General features: G+C 40.4%; 2 protein-coding genes across 2 annotated transcripts; both read right to left on the bottom strand.

The window, feature by feature from the left end:
* Positions 1–425: 425 nt before the first annotated feature.
* Positions 426–2078, bottom strand: LOC102719494 (AP2/ERF and B3 domain-containing protein Os05g0549800). Its single transcript, XM_040524256.1, has one exon. It carries the CDS (start codon positions 2007–2009, stop codon positions 834–836), a length of 1176 nt encoding a protein of 391 aa, XP_040380190.1. The 5' UTR covers positions 2010–2078; the 3' UTR covers positions 426–833.
* A 12220-nt stretch (positions 2079–14298) lies between these two features.
* On the bottom strand, positions 14299–16209 carry LOC102719210 (threonine synthase, chloroplastic-like). Its single transcript, XM_015837200.2, has one exon. It carries the CDS (start codon positions 16132–16134, stop codon positions 14560–14562), a length of 1575 nt encoding a protein of 524 aa, XP_015692686.2. The 5' UTR covers positions 16135–16209; the 3' UTR covers positions 14299–14559.
* Between the last annotated feature and the right edge of the window lie 7810 nt (positions 16210–24019).

The raw sequence follows: 24019 nt of genomic DNA, 5'->3' as shown, positions 1-24019 counted from the left end.
AAGCCAGTTATGTCCAGATTCTTCTCTGTTGGTATATAGCCCGATCGACATGAGATCGATGCATCTACATTCATGCATGCATCCAACTTTAATTAGTTGTTTTTCCGGCGGTTTGTACGCAAAGCATAGCATATATATCGTATCAGTCTTGTCAGATCACTCACTCTCACTCACTCACTCACTCCTATAGCAATTATAGCTAAGCTAAAAACCATCAGATTGTTAGTTGTTCAGGTGCATGCACATATGCATGCATACAATTATGGGCACTTCGACTTCACTTTTCCTCTCCCCAATTTTTCATTGGGGAACAGATAACTCCCGAAGCTTTACATGCATTGCATCTGGCCTGCCCACATCACATCTTAAACCACGTGAAAGCAGCACAACAAAATGAGTGTCAATTTGGGAGATATATATGTATGCATCCACAAATTGATAGATAGATAGATGTCTAAATTACATCGATGGCAATTAATTAGGGGGAGGAATTGAAATTGAAGGAGAAGAAAGAGAGCAAGAGACAACAAGGTTAAGCTTCATTGCTAGCTTGATTGATCAAAGCAAGGCTGCTTCTTTTTTGCATGCATTTCCTCTTAATCTAGGGCATAATTAGTATACACTTGGCAAAGTAAAATGGGTGACATGAGGATTAACAAAGACTGGATCGATTTGGTAGAGCATATATGACAAGAAATCAAACAAGCAAAGAGATCAGGGGAGCACTAAGCTAATCATTAATTTGCATATTTGCATATCCGAATTAACTAAGCAAGCAAGCGAGGAGCAAAAAACGCTAGCTAGCTAGCTGCATCTCTGCATGCTAAGCTGAGCTAGGTTAGCGCGAGCTCTATGCATTGCTTCTTAAAAACCACGTGTGGTTGGGACTCAGCTATGGCGTCGTCCATGGCTCTCTTGCTCTTGGCCATGGCGACGGCGGCGTCCTGCTCCGGCGCCGCCGCGGTGAGCAGGTCGACGCCGAAAAGCCTGATGGCCTTCACGGCGGGGGCCGGCGGCGTGGCGGCTCTCGCGCTGAGGAAGGCGGCGGTCGTGGCGGACTGCTTTGACCGGATCTTGCAGTCGATGAAGAGCTGCGCGTGCTTACCGGCGGAGCGGTAGAAGCCGACGGCGTCGCCGGCGTGGAGTCCCTTCTCCTTGACGAAGCGGCTCCACCCCTTGGTGAGGACGTAGCTCTGGCTGCTGTTCCAGTAGGAGTACCGGAACCTCCACACCTTCCCGGCGGCGTCCTCGAAGTTGAGGAGCACGCCCTTGCACTCGCCGCCGGCGCCAGCGAGGACGGAGGTGGTGGTAGGTGGCGGGAGCTGCAGCGGGAAGTGCTTCTCGGCGTGCTGCTTCGGGATCACCAGCCGGTTCAGCTTCCCCACGTCGCTGGGCGTCACCGTCTTGTCGAACAGGTGCTCGCGCGCCGCGGCGGCGGAGGTCGCCGTAGGCGACGACGACGGGGGGTTCTTGGGGGGCGGCGGGGCGATGGCGGCGAAGGCGCGCTTGTTCTGCGCGAGCTCCTCGAGGTAGGTGTGCTTGCGGAGCATGTCGACGACCTCGGCCTTCGACCGCGAGGCGAGGAACCGGAGCTCGACGGCGGCCTCCGGGTCGGACTCGGCGAGTGGCCGGAAATTGGTGACGGCGTCGCGGCCACGGAACCGCTGCGCCGCCACGTCGTAGGCGCGCGCCGCCTCCCCCTCGCCGGTGAACGTGCCGAGCCACACGCGCTGGTGCCGCTCGTATATCTGCGCGCCCCACCGCCCGTTCGGCTGCGGCACCACGCCCTTGTACTTGGACGACGGCAGCTTCCCGCCCCCGCCCCCGCCGACGCGCCGCTCGCCGCCGGAATCCGCCTCCGCGCCGGGCTCGGCCGCGTCCATCACCGCGCTGGCGCCGCTGCCCACGCGCTGCAGCGCCTTCGTCGCCGCCGCGGTCGCCGGCGCCGCCTTCTTGCCAGTGGACGCGCCGCTGCTCGCGTCGTCCACCAGGCAGCTCGTGCTGTCCATCTGATCGAATCGATCGCCGGGGAGAAGAGATTAAGCCGCCGGAGCAGCTGAGCCGAGGAAAGGTGGAGCCTTTGGTGAGGAGGAAGGGTGGCTGATGCTAGCCTCCATGGGTTATATAGATGGATAGAGGTAGGAGACGACGAGATAACAACATTTATTTTATTGTGTCACTTGCAGGTTTTCTTATATATGATGACGACTTACATTATTAATTATTCTTTTTACCACCATTACATTACTAATTATGTCCCCGTGTCATGCGTAATTTGGTGAGACATTTCTCTATTATTTATCTAGTTGTGGGATCTTAGATTTTCATTAACTTTTTGGAATGATTTTTTAGCTTTTAATTTATTTGTTTATACTTTTAAATAGTATCATAAAAATCGAATAATATATCAATTTATCTGGAACATAGCCTAACTCTTGCAAACATCAACTTTGAAATTTTTTTTTATGTTTTCATGTCTACAAGTTTTTATTGTTCCTGTGTTTCGGATTCCTACGCTATCTTGAATATATAGTATTAATTAACCACACCACCTATGTCCACAAGGCATATGGTTTTGTTCTGTTATGTACGGCCAGACATACATAGTATTTGTTCATGCTGATGGATTGTATATATACTATGGTCTTATGGTTTTTGTGTTGGTGTGAGTCAACAAGGGGAGATGATGTGATGCTCCATGCACCCATTGGCTGGCTAGGCACATATATCAGGGCCAGTGTGATAGTTTTGTGATGACATCTTTACCAACATTTTTAAAATTTGTCTTTTTATGGATTCATGAAACTACACGACATATATACTTGTGTACTACATCTCTCCTAAAATAAGTTCCCTTTTAGCTCTAGGTGTTTAAAACAATTAGAATAAAGTAGAGAGGAAGAGTCCAAACTACCCCTCATTATTAGTAAAGAAGTAGCATGGTACTTTCTCTGTTTTAAAATATAATTATTTTTTAAATTTAAATTTTGTACTATATTGTAAGCATTTTTTGCACTTATTCCTATTATTTCATTTATTCAAATAATTTCAGAGCCAACTGGATGCTTAGAAAGAGAATTTAATCAATTTAAAATTCAAAATTTGATCACTAAAGTCACTAAAAGAGAATATTTTGATATTTTTAGTCTAGGATAATGAATTGTTAAGGGGTATTAAAGGAATAGCCATCGATTTGTGGATAGAGGTAGGTAAAGTAAGAAAAGTGAATTTATATATTAGGATGAATGGAGTACAATTTTAGCAAGCAAGGTATTAGCTGATATATTTAAGAAAAAAAAATTTTATATATGATTCATAAAAAATAAAAAAATAAAGTAAGTACGCTGATTTTTGTGGGAGGTGAAAAAGGATGCAGTAATTGCTGCCTGGATATCAAAACTGGATTGCTGATCTATTTTGGCCTTTATACTACAGGTACAGGTATATATTGTGTGCTGGTCTCCGGTGATAGTGATTGTGTGGTAGAATTTTCATGGAGTTATAGAAATGATTTTTATGTATGTCCACGTCGACTAGTTTTCCAGATTAGATCCCTGTTTTTACTTGACTGTTCAGCACACTGTACACGCTTGGTCTTGATTGATTGCCCGGATTAATTACTCTCTTCACCGATTGGGCAAACAATTTGATTTTTGGTTGTAGTAAACCTGTCCCCCTGTTGTTCTAAGAGATACATTAATTCCTTCCTTTTCACCTTTTTCTCATGGGAATAAACAAACAGTTAATTAATTGATTACACAACTAAAATGAAGTTTAATAATTAATTAATTGATCGATCACTTAATTCAAAAAATCGTCATGAAAATTTAAACTGTAGTGATCTAAAATTTCATATATGGGGGTCTATTTAGACCATGATTAGGTTGTGTTTGTTTCCAATTAAGATTATTGTAATCTAGATTATTGAGACGGAATACTATATATAAGCTGGATTATTATAAGCTGAAATAGGTAACGCATGGTAAGATGGGTAATTAATTTAAAGTGCCTAAGGGCAATAGGTCTTTAGCTACTCAATAATCAGAAAAAATCATCCTTGGAGGAGTTTATCAGATAATTAATAAGTAATTTAGGTTCTAGATTATAATAAACTGACACAATGATCTAATTATTTATTTCGGATTATTTCTATAATCTAAATTATAATGATTCTAAACTAAAACAAACAGCGCTTAATTACTACAATCTACTCTTACACTTCTTAAAGCTAGAAAAAGACTATCCCAGGTTCCCAACCGATGCATACCTGCCATTTCAAACAGATTTGAATAAAATCAATTAAATCTGGCCGGTTGACACCTTTTGGTTTATCATCTGCTCAACTAGCTAGATTGTTATCATATTATTAGCTAGACATCAAAACATGGTACTTCTCGTATCGATCATGCTCACTGACCGAACTTAAATAGGGTCAATGATATCTGCTAGTTGAAATGTATATATAAACCCCACAATATGATAATAGCACCGAGATGTCGGCTATGTTGGATTTTAGCATACATGTATATGGGCTTCAAGAATGCAGGGATATGCATATACCCATAACAAATAAATAGTAATTTTATATTTTTAATAATATGAATCATCAGACGTATGTTTATCTAAAAGTCAACGTCGTTAAATACAGAAAAAAATTAGAGTAAGTATATTAATTTGTGTATACATAGTATATGAGGCTAACTATCTAGATAGCTAGTTGACAAATGACGAGTCATAATTCATAAATTTTGATAGGCATATGAGGCAGCCAGAGGGGCAAGTGGGCTAACAATTTCCAGTGTGCGTTATTTGTGCCATGGCTGGATACGTCTCGTACGTGTAATGGAAATTATCAGCATGCCTGCCGAATTTAATCCGGTCGCTGGTCAGGTTCATTGCTAAATATGAATGTTGTGGATTGGTTTGTGATGTTGTCATGTGACTAATTAAGTAGGTAGGCAGCAGAGTAACTGCAACAGACGACTTTGTGTGTACAACTTGGGAGACGACTCGATCGCACACAGTAGCTGGGGTCTCGTCTAATTTAATATTATCTTTGTCTCTAAATATTTAATGTCGTTTATTTTTTTTATAAATGTTTGACTATTCATCTTATTTAAAACTTTTTATCAAATATGTAAAGTTATATATATATGCATAAAAATATATTTAATAATAAATAAAATGATATAAAAATAATTAATAATCGTGTAAATTTTTTGAATAAGATGAATAGTCAAACACTTATAAAAAAATCAATAGCGGTAAACATTTAGGAAAGAAGGGAGTACTATATTACCCAGCAAAATGGGCAGGGTTTCATTGATTAATTTTATGAGAAAGAATTGCAAATTTTATACTATAAATGTCGTTTAATTTGGACAAACTCAATATGTAAAGATGCATTGGCACTTGAAAGTTATGAAAGTTGGATGATTGGCTGTGATCATTTCAGTTATGGCTGATAAGTCCTTAAAAAAAGATGAACACTGTAACAACAATAATTTACGCGCAAATTTTTATATAGTCCTTATTAGTGCTAATTTAAAATCCATGTTAGAAAATAGATTATGACGAAGGAACTAAAAAACATTTTTGAAAATTCAAATGTTGGCTATGGCTAATAACAAACTAATTAAAATGGAGATGATAAAAGGACACCAAAATGATGATTAGTACGCATATTAGTAACCACATTGTGCTGTATTACTTAGATGGATAATGATAATTGTAGCAGCGGATGGACCATCCTAATGCATTTGATGAATTATATATTCTTGTTCGCTTGTTTCACGAAAACCAGGCAAAAAATCCATCGGTTGATGCACAGTACAGCCAGTCCTGATTTGAACAAGCTAGCAACAATGGCTCTAGGTACCATGCATGAGAGACAGCGTGACAGACTCGCGATCGGTGCTGCATGTGATGGCCGGAGATGGTGCAGTGTGGAAAAGCTAGCTAGCTAACTCTCATTTTAAAATATATCTATCTAATACAAAACAAAACAGTGTCTAATATAACAGATTTTTTTAAACACGGTATAACATAGACACTCACAATGCACGCACACTCTTTTCTAAGAACGTACGCACGCAAACTCCCTATGAGCACCTTCGAAGACCGGCAAATTCGGAAGTCACCACGGGCGCCTTGTTAGTGACGGGCACGTCGTCTCCCACTGAAAGCATAAAACCGTTAGAAAATTCTGAAAAATAACCAGGACCTCAGGTGCTACTGAGGTCGTTGTAACCACTAAGCTACAGACCCTTTCGTCTAATATAACAGATTTTACTTCCACTAATTTAAACAACAATATATTCATATTTGCATTAAGACGGATTATAGATATATATTAAATGGAAGGGTAAGTAGCAAGCAGGGGTGAAGCTAGCTGAATTATAAAGAGGAGACTAGGTTTAAGAACCTGAATTAGAAAATCTATTAGCGAGAATTTATATATTTTCAGTTAAACATCCGTAACAGTCTAAACTTAATTTAAAATATTAATAAATAAATAAATAATATATCTTTATATTTTATTTTAGCTCCGAACCTGCAGCGGGAAAGGCCGCTGCGATCGAGACGAGTCGATCTGGCTAGGTAGCCTCTGCTGGGAGATGCACGAGAGAGATGGAGAGGAGCATGGGAGCATGGGGTCCCAGGAGAGGAGAGGAAGATGGCATGCAGCAGGAGGCAGGCGCGCGAGGGCGCGGCGTGGCGTTCACATGAAGTGTGGACCATCTCAGGTGCATCCCCTCAAAAACACAACCTTAGCGCTACCACTGTATTCTCATCCCATCCCGTCTCAGGCCGGGGTGGTTATTTGTTTTATTAAAAAGAAACAAAACAACATATTTTTAAATAAAAAATTATTTATAAATATAACTTTTATATACGTATTTTTTATAATCTAAAAGACAGGTTGAAGAATATATTATAGTAAAAAAATCTAAAATCTTTTTTAAATTTAAGGTTCAAAATTTAAATTTTAACCGATAAATATAATCATCAATACTTTATCTCCGCATCCCCCTCAACACAGCCGCCGTACGTAGGCTTCGCCTACCCCTCTTCTCTCTCTGCCCATGGCCTTGACAGATCAATCGAGTACACCAGCTAGCTAGCATATCATGGCACTCTCTTCTTTCTCTCTTTGAGCACGGCGAATCTCTCACGGTTGATCGCTTTTTTCGGCCAGGGCGATTAATATTTCGGCCCATTTGTTTAATTAGTTAGGACACACAGAGAGAGATCTATCTATCTTCTGTGGATGGTCGTCGTTTCCATCGATGCGGCCGGCCCTGGATGGATATATGGATAACATAGAAAATGGAACAGAGTGACAGAAGCCAGCAATGCATGAAACATCTGCATCTTCTCCGACGTCGGACGGACCAATGACCGGCAGTTCGTTCGCCGTGTGCGTGCGTGCAATCGCTACCCATCTACCTCCATTTCCAGCCATCTCTATCTTTCCTCATTTTTTTTGTTTTTTTGGGAGAAAAAACCAAACACTATACACTATATATATATATATATATATATATATATATATATATATATATATATATATATATATATATATATATATATATGTGTGTGTGTGTGTTTAACGATGTAAAAATAAAGATTAAAAAATAAATTATAATAAAAATATCAAAATTAACTCTAAATTTAACGCTGAAAAAATTTGGTTTATAAACTTAAAAAAAAGACGAAAAGACGAGGAACTCAATCTGCAGGATAAGAGAAAAGCTACTTGGTGATCTGGACTGGACTACTACAAGCTTATTTGGCGCATGGCTGACGCCTGTGCTTTTCTACTTGTATATACAAAATTTTTGTGGGTGCATGCACTAGCTAGCTAAGCTAGCTCTCAGTTCTATCAAAGTTGCAAAGCGATCTCTACCCGGTTTGATGTTGCTTTTTCATCCACTTTAATTATCTGTCCGTGGCTAATCTGCTCGTGTCATGACCTCATTTGCCAGTTTCAGAGATCACTTTGAACAGAAAAGCAGATTCAGATAGAGAGAGATGAGCTGATGTGAGGCACAATATTGATCTCTCTCAGCACATGTACATTAATTTGGGGGCTAGTTAATTAATTACAGAGTGTGTGTGCTATATATGATGCTGAGATCATCAGAGCTAATTAGCTAGGTAGATATATAGCAAATTAAGAAGGCCGGTGGAAGCTAAGTACGTATACGTACTTAGCACTTAGCAGCAGCATAAAATATTATTACACGAATTGAATAGCAGGCGTATCATCCTTATCTCGTACGTGGCATGCGTGTCGAAGGCCATATCTTTCGTCCGATTCTTCCCCGGATGTTGCATACTTTATTAATTTCATCATCGATCTCTTTTTAGTCGTCTCTGTGTATGTGATCGATCGATTAATCCCGGCATCTCACTAGCCAGCTCGAATATATGTGCATGCCTATCATATCTGATCTCTTATAGGAGTACTATAATTCATCGATCGATCAGCTACAACCCCTTATTAATCACATGGTTAGGATATATATAATGCGCATATGGTCTATCTTTTTCCTTTTGCTTATGCTTATAATCCAAAACTAGTGGAAATAGATTTGTCCGATTGATGATTTGTCATTATTGGAAAATAGATTTTGTCCGATTGATGATTTTTTTTATTTTTCTTCGATTAATCTCAGAATTTCTAGCCCGTAAGAAATAATGTGGAGGCTTCTTTTCCTATTACTTTATATATATAATAGATTTAAATTTTTAGCTTTAAATTTAAAGTTAATTTTTAAGATTTTTTATTAAAGTTTATTTTTTTATAAATTATTTTTATTTACAAATATAGTCTGTCTTTTTTAGAAAAAACAAAACAATCAACCGGTATAATTAAGTACACTCAATCGATGCGTGCATGCCTGCCTGCCTGCCTATATCATCTCGACCAAATCTCGAATCAACTCATCTGTGCAAATGCATCAATTCAACCAAATGTGCTGTCGCATGCATCATGATCAAAACCACCAAAAAGGCTGCGCTTTTATTGGGAGATTACGTCCTGATGATATTCAAGTGCATGCTTAGTCATTCTTTCTTCGGTTACATGCATGTCATCAGCTGGGCCACTGGAATCAATCGATCGATTAATTAGTTGATCGTTAAATTTGTGTTCACGCACATGTTTGTTCATGTGTCTGCAGCAATTAATTACTACTTTAATTATTGGTACGTACGCGTGCACTAATCCCGTTGTTAATTGGAGATTCCACGATGGATACGATCGCCGTTTGTTAATTTGCGAGGGTTTATCCAACCGATGTGGCACACACTTTACGCATCATACGCACGCACCTCCTGATTTTATAATTAATGGCTCTGGAATTCGCTAATTTGGCAACAAGAGGATCAAAAGAGCCAGGCACTTTAGTCCCAAACGTCGGCATGATAACAATATAATCATTAGGCGCATATTTAGCTTGACTGTGATATGATTTAGTTTCCAAATTGATTAATTAAGCTGAAAGATTTGATTTTTGGTCAATGGAGAGGCTTCTGCTGCTAGCTGTTCACATACCATTGGCCGGCCAGTCTTTTTCTTTTTCTTGGTAATTAATGGATTAGTAATTATTTTTTCCTTCAGTAACTACCTTTTCACTTTTACTGTGGGAGCAGGCTAAAGCTAGTTTAACTGCGGGGGTTCAATAATAATAAATTGCAGTCGGTATTGATAATTTTATTTACCTCCATTATCTAAAAAAATGTAATTTTCCTTCGCCTCTCCTTTTTATCTCATATCTAGTCAGATTGGTGGATTTCCACATGTGATATGATTGATACTGGAGAATACGTAGCCTTGATTTTAATTGTTATCTTCACAGCTGAAAGACTAATAATGGACCCAATTCAAGCTAATCCAAGATCAATGGATCATGCATCGAATAGGTTCGAGATAGAATTGAAAAAAACTATACTTCTTTTTACAATTTTAATTGACGCGTGTGCTAACTGGGTGATGATCTAAGAATACATGATGTACATACATGGTCGCTGATCTGTCCAGGGCTAGAAATTCAGATCAACCAGATATCATATATTCTGTTTCAGTATGTTTTGCTCATATCGATCACCACCAGACATTAGAGAATTAATTCAGCTCATTTCAGCTGTTTGCTACCACGTACCTATGTCTTTAAATATTTAACACCGTTGACTTTTTTACACATGTTTGATCATCTGTTTTATTTAATTTTTAAAAATATGTAAAACTATATATATGCATAAAAGTATATTTGACAGTAAATAAAATAATATAAAAATAATTAATAATTATGCAAATGGTTTGAATAAGACGAGTAGACAAACGTGTATAAAGAAGTCAATGGCTCAAACATTTAGGGGGACGGATGAAGTATATACTACGTAGTACTCCACTATATGTGCTAGCTCCTGCTATATATGTATATGTAGTACAATAATTAATTAAGTATAGGTTCACATGTACCAGAATTATAGCACTAAAATATACCGTGTACATACATCTGTTGTCTCATTACATGGTTGTATGCATCTGGACAGTTAGGTACATAGGAGAAGAGTATTAATTCGACGGTCCAACACCCCTGCAAAACCTGCAAAAATATGCTAATTAATTAATTTAATTTAATTTGGCTATGCATGAATAACAATAAATTTTATATAACTCGCGGCGCCGCAACACTCCACTGGCATGAATGGTTTACATGCATTTGTGCATGGAATTCAACACGGTATGCAGTACACTCTCCTGACACAGTACAGCTAGGTCTCTTGACAACTGCAAATTGGTGTAGAAAAAATTAATTCAGTTCTTCTACTTCTCTGCTGGATCTGCACGTTTACTAGTAATTCACTAACACTCTTGTGTGTCCATTGATCCTTCCAGGAAATTTCCTCATATACTATTTGTCGCTAGCTAGATAGTTAATGTTAGTTTAACTATGCAAGATCATCGCATTGACCCTGCAATTAAATTGGAGTGAACACCACACATCTATATATATGACTCTCAGCTAGCTGTACTTCATGTCTATATGTACCTACAGTATATGGTAACTAGTTAATTAAGTATTGTATTATTGCTTAGTTTTCTCATATAAGTGCCTTGAGTTTGATGATTTGCAGTACTGAATCTCTTGATGTGTATGTATATAGACCAGCAATGTTTAGTCAAGATTGGGATGTTTAAAGTATTTTCCAACATGTCTTGCACTAGTAGCTGTACATTGATCTTGACCTCGGGCACTGTTGGTAGCTAAGGCTGGGGTGAAAAGTCTAGATGATAGGAAAAAATCTCACCACAGTATATATATATACACACACACTAGTGTGGTAAGACCGTTTCATCTCGAGTCTCTGTGGCTCACGTGAGTTTGGAGGTCGTCACAGGTCACAAGTGGTGATGGTTTTGTATTGCGAAAATTGTATTTAATTTTACCGGCCAAGGTATGATCTACTCGAACCTCGAGCAAGTTTGATTCGATCGTTCATCGAGAGGGCATCATCAGTACACCACTCATTTTAAAATATAAATATTTATAGATATTTTAGCAGAGATTAAGATTATAACATCTCTTAATAAATAAGAAAGAGACGATAGAATGGTAGGCGGTGATAAAATAGTTTCAGTTTTAAATAATAAGTGATCGATAAAAGTAGTAGTATTATAAATATTGCTAGAAATGATAATATGATGATGCAAAGTCCAAATATATAAATAATTATATTTTAGAAGTAAGTAGAAGTACTATAATTGCGTTTTTTAAGATAAAGATAAAAATTATCTAAGCTTTTGGTAATTATGGATTAATTAGGCTTAATAGATTCGTCTCGCGAATTAGTCTAAGATTAAGAAAATAGTTTTATAAGCCGTCTATGTTTAATACTCCAAATTTATCTATATAGACTAAAGTTTAGTCGCGGGAAACAAACAGAACATGCGATCGAGGCTTCCCTAGTACAAACTACAAAGCCTGCAGATAGATGCAGTACGTGCAGAGTAGTACAGGAACCGGTCGTGTATTCCGTGCAGTCACATGGCAATACAGTAGAGCTAGCTTTGATTTCTGGTGTACTTTTTAGTTTTTACAGACAAGTGGTAGCAGTAAACTAGATGGCCGGCCAGCGAAGCAGACGCGGCGTGGTAATTAACTTTGGGTTTAGTTAATTAATTTAGTTGATTAGCTGCGTGTGTTGACGTAGCCGTGTGCACGCAAAGTCGCATCAGAGTGACGATCATGATCTCGCCCGTTGCTACTTGCTCGGCAAGCAGCAGCGGAACAAAACTGTTTCAACCAAGGAATGGCAGCCGGTTGGCTAGCTGATGCGTTTGGGCTCGGGGTTACTTACCCCCTAGCTAAGTCAGGAATGGGTTTAACGCGGCTAAAGTATTGCCACCGTCTGACATTAAATGATATCATGTTGATATTTAGATTTTTATATATGCTAAGCATGCGGATATACTATCGTAATGTTGCTGCTATTATCGTCATTGACACGTGAATCTCACATTTTTTATGGGCCAACATATCAGTGAGTGTAATAGCAGTGTTATTATGGCAGAGGATTTGAATCAATATACTAATGAAATCTCCGCTAAAATGCCTCATTTAGAGGTGATTGTAGGGCTTATTCGCGAAAATGCCAAACGATATACTTGAAAAATAGTTTATAAATAAAAAACTTATACATGGGTTTTTATCGATCTAAAAGTCTATGCTGAAAAATAGATTATAATTAAAAAAATCTAAAATTTGCTCTAAATTTAAGGTTGAAAATTTGAATTTTGGCTTATAAGCAGAAGCAAAAAACGAAAAGATGAGGTTGCTAATTAATATGGGACGGAGAGTGGTACTTTTGTCCATTGCAATTCATTGCTTGTTCATGGAGTGAAAGCATCGTCGATTCATTGTACTTATGTGAACATAAGACAAATTTCAAGTTTTAAAACTTAAATTTAGAATTAATTTTTTTATCATAGTTTATTTTTCGGCTTTTTATCGCTAAGAATATGTACCTAAAAATATTCATAAATTATTTTTTATTTATAAATACGTTGTTTCGCTTTCTCCAAAAACTAAATGATAACCCCAGTTGCGTTCTTATTCTCATACTATTCCTTGGTTTTACGTGCATGTATACTGCTAAAAATATATATATAGCCCTTCTAAAAATAGATTTTCAACTAGTTAATTCAATTATTTATACCACCAAATAGCTATAAAAAATCAAATAATCTTCCGCTCTTTCGTCTGGAAAAAAAAAACACAACCTGTGTGTAGCAACCGCGTGAATCGATGGGAGAGCATAACACGTTCACTGTGTAATGCATGCGTACACACACATTTGAACGCTTCGTGACGGACGAGTTTTTACTTGGAGTGCATTCCTCCACGACCCGTATTAGCACTAGCAAAGCTAGCTTTTCCAGGCCCCAACGTGGCGACGCCCACGTCTCTCTCCTCTCTCTCTCTCTCTCTCTGCCCAAATTTCTCAGCTCCTGATGCACGCGCGCGTTCGGCCCAGCTCGGAGAAGCCCCACCCACCCACCAGCGCGGCGTTTCGTTGGCCTGCCTGCTCGGAACAAATTTCGGACCGCGTCGTGACAATATTGGACCTCGGATCATTCGGCCTGCGTCGCGGCAGAGGGTTGCTAATAAAATAAATCTATTTTCAACGCTCATTGTATTAGAGTTTGTAAAAAAATAAGTGAGAGATGTTTTTTATTGAGATTTTATTAAGTGAATTTGTGCCACAGCTACAAAGTAGGAATTCAAGAAACAAGATATAGATTAAGGATATAGAAACAAGAACTAATCCTAGGGGAAAAAGCAGAAAAAGTTGGGTTGGTAATACCACACCTAGACTAGACCCCCTAGTAGAAGAACAAATCCCCAAATAGCATGAGAATTTCATGTGTTGGTCCAGGTAAATACATTATGGATAAGAACAAATTAATAGTACATTTTTTCCATGAACTGGTCTAAACTAAAGGATTCAAGGAAGAAAAAGGGATTATGATTTTTTTTGTGTGTATATTGTGTATTAAGTTCTTGTATTTCTATTGGGATTTAATAAAATGAAGGGAATTTAAATTGCTGTTATTTTAGGACGAGTGTCGGTGTAAATAATCGACAGTTCAGGACAACATACTGGTGGTAGTAACTAGTAAGCAGGTAGGCACGACGTGCCACTGCATGAAACAGCCACCAGAACCACCATAGCCAGAAGCAGCATCAACCATATAAGTAACAGTGCAAATATCCGACAAGCACAAGCAGAAACAGATCGGAGTAATTGGACTAGATAATCTGATTATTCAGAGTTTCAAACAACAAGGCAGTCGCTTATTACCCACACACAACACCAGGCACTACAAGAGATGTCTCTCAAGTCTTCAGATTCAGGACCTACTACAATACTAATACAAATCGACGAATCATCGGTCCACAGTCACCCACCGCATTCGAATTTGATGCAGAAGACAACTTGGCATCCATTAACCGATTGGAAGGGAGGTTAGCTGAACACACAGCTTTAGAGCTTACCCTTGAGCCTCTTCTTGAGGACGTCCATGACAGCACCGAAGTCAGCCTTCACGCTGACCGGAGGATTCGCGTATTTGCAGGCCATATCTTCGATCTTGCTATCATGGTAGTCGATCTTGGACTGCGAGAACTTCAGACCATGCGCTGTGCTGACGACTACCGTGCGATCATTTGGCCCGATGATACGCTGGTCACGCAGCTTGAACAACGCTGCGAGTGCAACCCCAGTATGTGGGCAAGCAAACATGCCAGTGCGATCAGCCAGCGACATGGCATTCATGAGCTCCTCTTCTGTCGCCTCCTCAACGATGCCATCAGTCGCCTTGAGTGCAACCACTGCACGATCGACAGATACCGGGTCGCCAATCTGAATTGCCGATGCAAATGTCGGCTCAGCCACTTGTGGCGTGAACTCTGTCCATCCTGATTTGTAGTACCGGTATAGTGGGTTTGCATTGGCAGCCTGTGCGCAGACAAGCCGCGGCACACGATCAACAAGCCCAAGAACACGGCACATCTCGAATCCCTTGTAGAAGGCATATATGTTACCAAGATTGCCTCCTGGAACAATGACCCAATCCGGCACCTCCCAATCGAACTGCTGGAGTATCTCAATTGCAGCCGTCTTCTGGCCCTCGAGCCGGAGGGAATTGAGTGAATTGGCAAGGTAAATTGGCAGCTCGGCAGTCACCTCCCTGATGAGCCGCATGCAGCCATCAAAATCTGTGTCGAGCGAGAGAACGGTGGCACCATTGGCAATCGGCTGGATGAGCTGCTCGAGCGAGATGCGGTTGGCCGGGAGGAACACAATGGCCGGGATCCCAGCAGCGGCGCAGTACGCCGAGAGCGCGGCGGAGGTGTCCCCCGTGGACGCGCACCCAACGCCGGCGATGGGGCGGGAGAGCGGTGCGCGGCGGAGGCGGTTCACCTGGCTGACGAGCACGGTCATGCCAAGGTCCTTGAAGGACCCGGTGTGGGAGATGCCGCAGTGCTTAACCCAGAGGTCGTTCATCCCGGCGAGGTGGTCGCGGCCGAGGCGCTCCGCCCAGAAGAGGTTGGAGTTGCCCTCGAAGAGGGAGACGATGTGGTCGGAGTCGATCTCGGGGAGGACGAACTCCTTCTTGGACCAGACGCCGGAGCCGAAGGGCCAGGTGGTGCGGCCGACGCGGGAGTCGAAGAGGTCGCGCCAGTAGGAGCCCGGGAAGCGGGCGAGCGCGTCCATGTCGTGGCGCACGTCGAGGAGCCCCCCCGAGCTGGAGCGGTAGACGATCTCGTCCAGGGAGTAGCGCTCGTCGGGGTCGCCGTTGGGCGCCGGGGGGAAGGGCGCGTACCACGCAGAGAAGTTGTGGTTCGGGGCGCGGTGCCGCGCCGCCTCCTCGCGGATGTTCTCATCGGCCGCGCGCCGGTGCTTCGTGCCTGCGGCGGCGGCGGCGTCGGTCGCGCAGCGGACGCGGTGGGAGGCGGGGCGGGGGCGGAGTCGGAGGGGGTGGTTGGGGGTAGGCGCGGCGGAGTGGGTGTGGGAGAGGAGGGAGGAGAGGGAGGCGGCGTGGGTGGCGGCCGCCATGGTGGTGGGGAAAGTTGGCGGCGGCGGCTGCGAGTGGGAGGAGCGAGAGATGAGAGGGAGGAGAGGGTTTTAGTGAGAGTGGATTTCGCGATGGGGTTGGTGGAGAAGCTGCACGGACGGTCGCGATTCATTTGGTGCTCCATATCTGACGGATGGTGTTTTCTGTACCATGATTCCATCCAACTTAAGGGCGACTGTCGAACGAAGTATTTATGACAAATAATTTATAAATGATTTTTATATAAGTATTTTTATCAACTTAAAAGCAAAGCTAAAAAATAAGCTTCGGTAAAAAAACATTAAAATCAACTCTAATTCAAGGTTAAATATTTAAATGTTGGCTTATAAATATAAGCAGCAATGAAAAGATGGGTATGAATATGACAAGAAGAACTCTCACAAAAAAAAGAGGGGGGAGAGATAGGCAAGAACACTTCACAAGAACGAAAATGGATGAATAACAAGTCGTTACAAGATGTAAAATATACTAGACAGCCACGATGAAATAGATGTTAACACAAAAAAAAAGATAAAAGTAAAAAACAAGTAGTATATAAAGTTAGTGAACTGTTTAGTAATAATTCAATAGTATATTTGTTGACAATAATAATGTATAAGTATAGTTGCAACGAGGAACATTTGTTGTGTGTTCTTATGAACACCTAAACACCGCTCTACAAATCAAATACTAACACATCTTCAACTGAGCGTGCCCCATCTTTCTCTCAATAGGCATGATTATCCCAGGGAAAAGTTGCTCGCACAGCTCAAGATAGGTAGAATACAACACTCTATCTTTGGCACCGGTGCGATGTCGTTTGGTGTGCGCACAAAAATGTTTGAGTTGATCAAGCGTGCACAAACCTAGTGTTTCCCCAAGCAGTAGTAATAACCAGTTGATATGCTCCTTCTCAATAGGAGGAATCACAGGACGCATGCTGTTTTTTTGGCAACAATTGTCACAATCCGGTATGGTGGGATTCATCCACCTCGCCGATGCACGGTCATTCATGTTTAGGCAATTTTGACGGAAATACATAACCACCTCTTGAAACTTAGCCTCAATATTGTAGACCATCATCTTGCATGCTTCACCTTCGACATGGGTGATGCCACGACGAGAGAGCTCAGCTGTTTAGCCACTTCATTGGTAGACCAAGGATAACGTGGAGTATTAGCGAGATAGTTATCATCTTGCACTTGCATTGCTATGTTGGTGATGTTTGTGTTATCACTGACTTGGTTACCAGAGCCACTAGGAGTTGAGGTAGACACGTTGCCGCGACGTCGGGTGGAGCGTGCTGGATGATGCGCCGTGGAAGATTCAGGATTATCTTGGAGGTGTAATGAGCCCGGTGACGCTGCAGGTGCAATGAAGTTGAAGTTGAAGCATGGAGTTGCTGGGACGTCGACATTGCCATTACAAACAGCTGGGATTAATACCGGAATCGAACCCAGCATACCAGTTGCCGTGAAAGCAACTCCAGTACTACCATGGTTTGCCGACGCCATCAAGGACGGAGCCACATCCACGGCAAAGCACGGATGGCGTCTGAGTTGATGATGATCCAGAGCACACGCCACCGACGGCGTGCTCTAGAGCCAGCGCCGGAGGCCTCTTCTCCGGCGACGTCGTCGTAGCCGCTAGAGGGCCGGAGTCATCCTCCTCCTCCTCCGCGTCGCTGTAGACCACCGGACCAAGCGACAGCGTCAGCCACGCCGGCGCCTTGTCCTCCACGCTGCCCGCCGTCTTCCTTTTCTGCCCCGACGAGGAGGAGCCCGGTCCGCGCGCCGGCGAGGGCGGCGGCTGGTCGAGCTCCTCGACCGATCTAGTCTGCTGCGAGCTCAAGTATAGATGCGAATCATGCGATCACTCGTGTGTAGTATAGGATTTTCACGGCGCGCGCGGCCATATATGGCGTGGTGAGTCGATCCGTGAGAGATCGTCTCGGGAGTCGTGGATATCGCGTCGTTTTCCTCTGATCGACGACCGCATCCAGACCGCGACTCGATCGGAGCGAGCGACGACGACGCAGATGGCCGCGGCTTTGAGAGCAGGTATAATAGCATGCTATAAGTTGACTAAATACTTATGTGGAGTAGAGAGTGAACGAGAGAGTGTAAGTAGGCTATAAACTTAGAGCAAGGCTAATAATATAGTCAACAAGCTGGCTATAAGACTTTTTATAGTCTTCTTATAACCCACTCATATAATGGTTAGTTCTTTATCTTTAATGCAGGACTCATATGTCTGTCTCACATGTTGTCTTGGTTCTTGTGCCTGAGTTGGCTATAAGCTTATAGTCAGCTTCTCCTCTCTCTCCTTTCTTCTCTCTTCTACATCAGCATTTAGCTGGCTTGTAGCCTGCTATTATACTTGCTCTTATAGCCAGCTCATGCACAAGAACCAAGAAAGTCTGTAAGAGTGACATGTGGGTCATGTATTAATGATGAAGACCTAACTATTATATAGGTGGGCTAAGAGCTGGCTATAAGAAGTCTTAGATGTTGTTTGTTTCAATAAGTCCTAGGACTAAAAATTAGTCCTAGGACTAAAACATAAGTTTCTTTTAGTCCTATCATGTTTGTTTGGAGGGACTAAAATAGAATAAAATTTCATTAAATGACATATTCAATAGTTCACAGCACATACACATAGTTATAGACCTAGAGTAGTAGAGTAGGTGTACTATAGGCTTTTAGTCCCTTTTAACACCTCCCCTATAGCCAGCTTAGGTACAAGAACCAAGAAAGTATGTAAGAGTGACATGTGGGTCATGTATTAATGATAAAGAGCTAACTATTATATGGGTGCGTTAAGAGCTGGCTATAAGAAGTCTTAGGTGCTGTTTGTTTCAATAAGTTCTAGAACTAAAACATAAGTTTCTTTTAGTCCTATCATGTTTGTTTGGAGGGACTAAAATAGACTAAAATTTCATTAAATGACATATTCAATAGTACACAGCACATACACATAGCTATAGAGCTAAAGTAGTAGAGTAGGTGTACTATAGGCTTTTAGTCCCTTTTAGCACCTTCCCTAGGGACTTATGGATATGGATAGTTTTAGTCTTTTTAGTCCCTGATGTTTAATATTTTAGGAGCTAAAAGAGAATAAAGTGAAGTGACTTATGGAGTTAGTTGCTCCTCGCTGTATCGCGCATGCATGCATGTACGCATGCTGATCAAATTTTTATTCAATGCTCCCGTCTTCTCGGTTTCTCGATCGTTGGGGTAGTATTTTTGTTTATTTTCTTAAAAAGTAGTCTTTTATTTAATCTAGGAACAAGCATGGGGATGTTAGTATTATCTCTGTACAGAAACATTCCCAGGTTGGCCTGATTAAGTGATTAATTACTATGGATCGAATAGGTGAGACTTTGATTAATTCAGATGAGCATGCATGCATGATGCATCCATGTTTTTAGCATGTAGGTGTGGTTGTCTACTTGTTTATTATACGTCATCTAAATAGTTATAAAAAAATTTAAAATAAAATAATAAAATATATTAATGTGAAATATATTTCTTCACAGACATAAAAGAAGTAGAAATTAAACCGAAACTATTATATGCACATTTATAATTATATTTGGTATTTTTGTTACGATTTATATAAGTTGAATTTAAACCTGTATACTTATAGCGTAATATATCTCATATTAATCCATGCTGTCAAATTTTCATGTATTTTTAGTTACAATTTAAGTCCAAATAGCACGAAAAAAATGTGCTAAACAGAGCTTGCCATGCAAACGCAGGAGCGCCCCAGCCATGCAGGCCGGGAGCCGGCCAGCCGGGCTCCATCCAGCCATCCAGGTTTGAACAGAAACCTGCATGCAAACTGCCGGCATCTCGATCGGGGCGCATGGAAATCTTCCAAAAAAAATGCCATCTTATCTTGCACGTTCACATGCATCCGCGCATGTGGAGAGAGAACCACAGCTCACGTCGTACTCGAAATTCTGGCCCATCAACCTGAAGCCCAATAATGCTACTTTGCCACAAAGCCTGCGTCTTTACAAAAAGAACCACGAAGAAGAAGAAAGATCTGGCCTGCTTGTGTTTCTTCGCCGATTTGTTGCTCTGGGACCCTTTGGGTTGATTTTAAGCTGAAGAGATTCCAAAATATATATATATATATATCTCGAGGCACCAGTATCTTACCATTGGATCTAACAGGATAAGTTTTGCTCCAACGATCAGAAACTATTTGGTATCGTGAGATATCGGTACCTCAAGGTATTTTTTGTTAGACTAAAACAAATCTCTAATCTGAATAAATTAACAGAAGATGGTAGAGCAGAAAGGCCAGATGCTAGCCTTCCATCTTCTATCCACTTCCATATTTTTGCTTTTGCTTATGCTCATAAACCATAATTTAAAATTTTAACCTTAAATTTAGAGTTGATTTTGGATTTTTTACCGAATTTTATTTTTCAGTATTAGTTTTTAGATCGTTAAATATATATATATGTATGTTTTATTATAAATTATTTTTTATTTGTAAATATGTTATTTGGCTTATTCCAAAAAAACCAAACGCACCTCATTTTTCAAGGCTCGCTTGTGTGTTTGACTCATCAGTAAACCAAAAAAAAAACATTTTTAGCTCCAGCTCATGGCATGATCATCCCGACCGACCAAAACACTTTGATATTCCATCATCATCCCAATATAGTTTCTTACTTAACTTATCTCACCAATAAACAGTGTTGTCTGGCTATTTGACTTTTTAATTCTGTGAACTTGCGTTCCATGGTGATGACATTTTTCAAGTATTTGACTTTATAGTTGCATGAACAGCCATTGCATGCAGGTGCTACATGAGCTATGGTCAAAAGTTTTTTATATATTGTGGAATTCGAACAGCACATAGCGATGGTATCTATCTTCTGAGCATCCAATCCTCATCAAATCTTTCAAACAAGTCGATCGCCATGACCATGCAGCATTTCCTCACATCTTCTAGGGATCATCTTATCTAGCTAATCATGTTCATCTTCTGCTATTGGTCATGGCATGCAGACCAGCAAGGTAGGCTAACTAGTTTGCATTAGTTCATACAGATAGCTAGCAGTCGAAGCAGATAGTTGAGAGCACATTTGCATGTGGTTTCTTTGAACACAATTTCCTATCTTGTACCATCTTCAGTTTTCACATAGCAACTGGTGTTGAGTTATGATCCAAATCTTTAGTAGAAGGACTTCGTCTGAGCGAAGCGAAAGCTCGTCGCTGGAAGGCTTGGACCGGACTCTATAGATTTTAGGTTTCAATATATATATATACCTTTTGTAAGCCGTCGTATAGAGTTGTAATCTTATCTCGATATAGTGAAGATATTTTGCTCGCTGACGTCCGTGATTTTTTCACTCCTGTTTTAAAAGAGCTTTTCACGTTGAATCTCGTATCTTTTATGATTAATCTATTGCGTTCCTCGTTTATTTACCTATCGTTTCCTAACAACTGGAACAGCAAAGGGTCGTGCCTGCCACAGTTCAGATCGCAGTTTTAATCTCAGAAAACAGCACGAAACTTCAGAGAGCTAGTGCTCCAAGTACAGAAACTGGTACAAATATTACCACTTTGGCAGTGGCTCCAATGTCGAGTAAACAAGCTGTTCGATCCAAGCTTCAGCTTGCAGCCATGGCCTGAACTTGGACGTGGTTTCTGAAAGAAAGTACAGCAAGTTGGCAGTAGGATATGTGATTCTATCGCGACCTCCGATGGCGGGTAAAACACTGGTTTTGCTGCCGACTACCATATGAACTAAAGAATGAACTGTTGTTTGGAACCGAGCCCATTAATTTGTAACTTAAGTACAATTATCTCTGAACTAAACAAATGCATTCTACAGGCTTGTTTCAGGTCGAACTAGTATTAGCTTATTAGGTCTGTTCATTGCACGAGCAGTCACTTAAAAGTGTTTCACTCCCATCCTTCCCCGTGTACTTCAAAGTACTAAATCGTTTCTGATCATTGGATTCAACAATGCACATCCTACTTAACTAGATCCAATGGTGAGAAACGATTTGGTACTTTAAGGTACCGGCTACCTCGAGGTAAAAAAGAAGAATGAGAGTAAAACTCACTTTAAAAAGAGCAATTTTACAGTCCAACAAAAAGTAACAAAAAATACCTCGAGATATCGGTACCTCGTATTACCAAATCGTTTCTGATAGTTAGATCTAACAGCGCACATCCTACTCAGCTAGATCTAATGGTGAGAAATGATTTGGTATCTCGTGGTACCGGTATCTCGAGGTACTTTTTGTTAGACCGGAGCAAATCTCCTTTAAAAAGGTCAGATATACATTTACTTTTTACTGGTTGAAGGGCATCCAAAATTGAAGATGTTGTTGCAAATTAAATCCAAAATTGTTATGTACAGGAAAAACTTTGTAAATAAGTGCCCAACATTTCTAATATATTTGGTAATATATATCTGGACTGCCTTAGTTGCCTGCCAGAAATTCTGCATGTTTTATTGGTAAGGACTTAAAATCAGGTTGTTTTTCGTCAGCCAACCATCTAATCGTTGTGAGCAATTCCGAAGATAAACAACGAAAATTATGACTGGATGATATATCTGACAAATGTCTACTCACGATGAGCTGTGCTTCAAAAATCAAGATCAGTAGGCGTGTCATTCGCAAGTGCCTTGAAGCTTCTCTCTCTTTTATTTCTGGTGCTGCCTGCTCAATCCACCTAATACTATTTTGGCATGTTTTTTAAATATTTTTTGTCATATTTTAAAGTTTCATTTTCATAGGTGCTTTCTTTAGGGGCAGGGAAAGGGTTGCCTTTCAAGAGCTGCACTAGTTAAGATTTTGAATAAATGGATATTTACTAGGAAAATAAATCTTGGTTCTGCCTGGACATGGGGTTGATCGTTTGTCTTTTTGAAGGAATAAACCAAACTGTATATTTGCAAATAAAAAATAATTTATGAATAAAATTTTTATATATGTATTTTTAATGATCTAAAAGTCAATGCAAAAAATAAATTATGATAAAAAAATCTCTCTAAATTTAAGGTTGGAAATTAAAATTTTGACATATAAGTATAATCACAAGTGAAAAGATATGGCTCGGAATATGTACCAATTATGTGAGGAATTTACATGCTCACTACCCCCAGCATTGTTGGAAGATACATGCCCTCTAAACCCTGAAAGCTGGGAGTTTATGAATATAATACTAAATCTAGCCAATCTTAGATTCTAACCAGTATATTGTGCAAGACAAAAGTTGAAACACACATTTGAAGTGTGTATACAGGTACAGGTTCTTTTCCTTTCTCAAATTAAAATATACAAAAATTCTGTTCATAGATTCGATAAATGGAAATGGAGTGAATACATAGTTTGGAATGTATAACAACAATCTAACAAACAGGAGTTTGGTAGGTCACGTTACATCATCTAAAACTACAATGAAAGTCACTTTTTTAGTTTTTTTTTCATGAGTAGTACATAGCCTTGTGAAACTGCTGTTGCTCTTCTACTCATGTACACATTAATGTTGCTTTGTTCGCAGTAAGTTTAGCTGTGACCCTGTATGCAAAAATATCTGAACTTTTTCAACTAGTACATGTGTATCATCTTGATCCCAACATTTTTTATGAAGTTCAAGTAATACAAACTGTATCCATGGATTGCTATATCAGGTATAGGTTGTTTGTTTGTCAGACTCCGAATCTTGCGCCATCAGTATTGACAAGAGATAAATAAGAATAGACAGATTCTCTGATTTTTCTTTTTTCATTTCTGATTTAGAACAGAAGAACACAGACAAGATCCAAGCACCATGCCAACACCTCAGACACCAAGATACACGTACATCCTTGCCATTGTAGGACTTAGGAGTACCTCAAACTCACAAA

This window comes from Oryza brachyantha, chromosome 5 (assembly GCF_000231095.2).
Source record: "Oryza brachyantha chromosome 5, ObraRS2, whole genome shotgun sequence".
NCBI classification, from domain to species: Eukaryota; Viridiplantae; Streptophyta; class Magnoliopsida; order Poales; family Poaceae; genus Oryza; species Oryza brachyantha.
This window is presented reverse-complemented; position numbering and strand designations above follow the sequence as displayed.

Coding starts and splice junctions, on each gene's coding strand:
- LOC102719494 (XM_040524256.1), bottom strand. CDS start 2,009: ATGGACAGCACGAGCTGCCTGGTGGACGACGCGAGCAGCGGCGCGTCC.
- LOC102719210 (XM_015837200.2), bottom strand. CDS start 16,134: ATGGCGGCCGCCACCCACGCCGCCTCCCTCTCCTCCCTCCTCTCCCAC.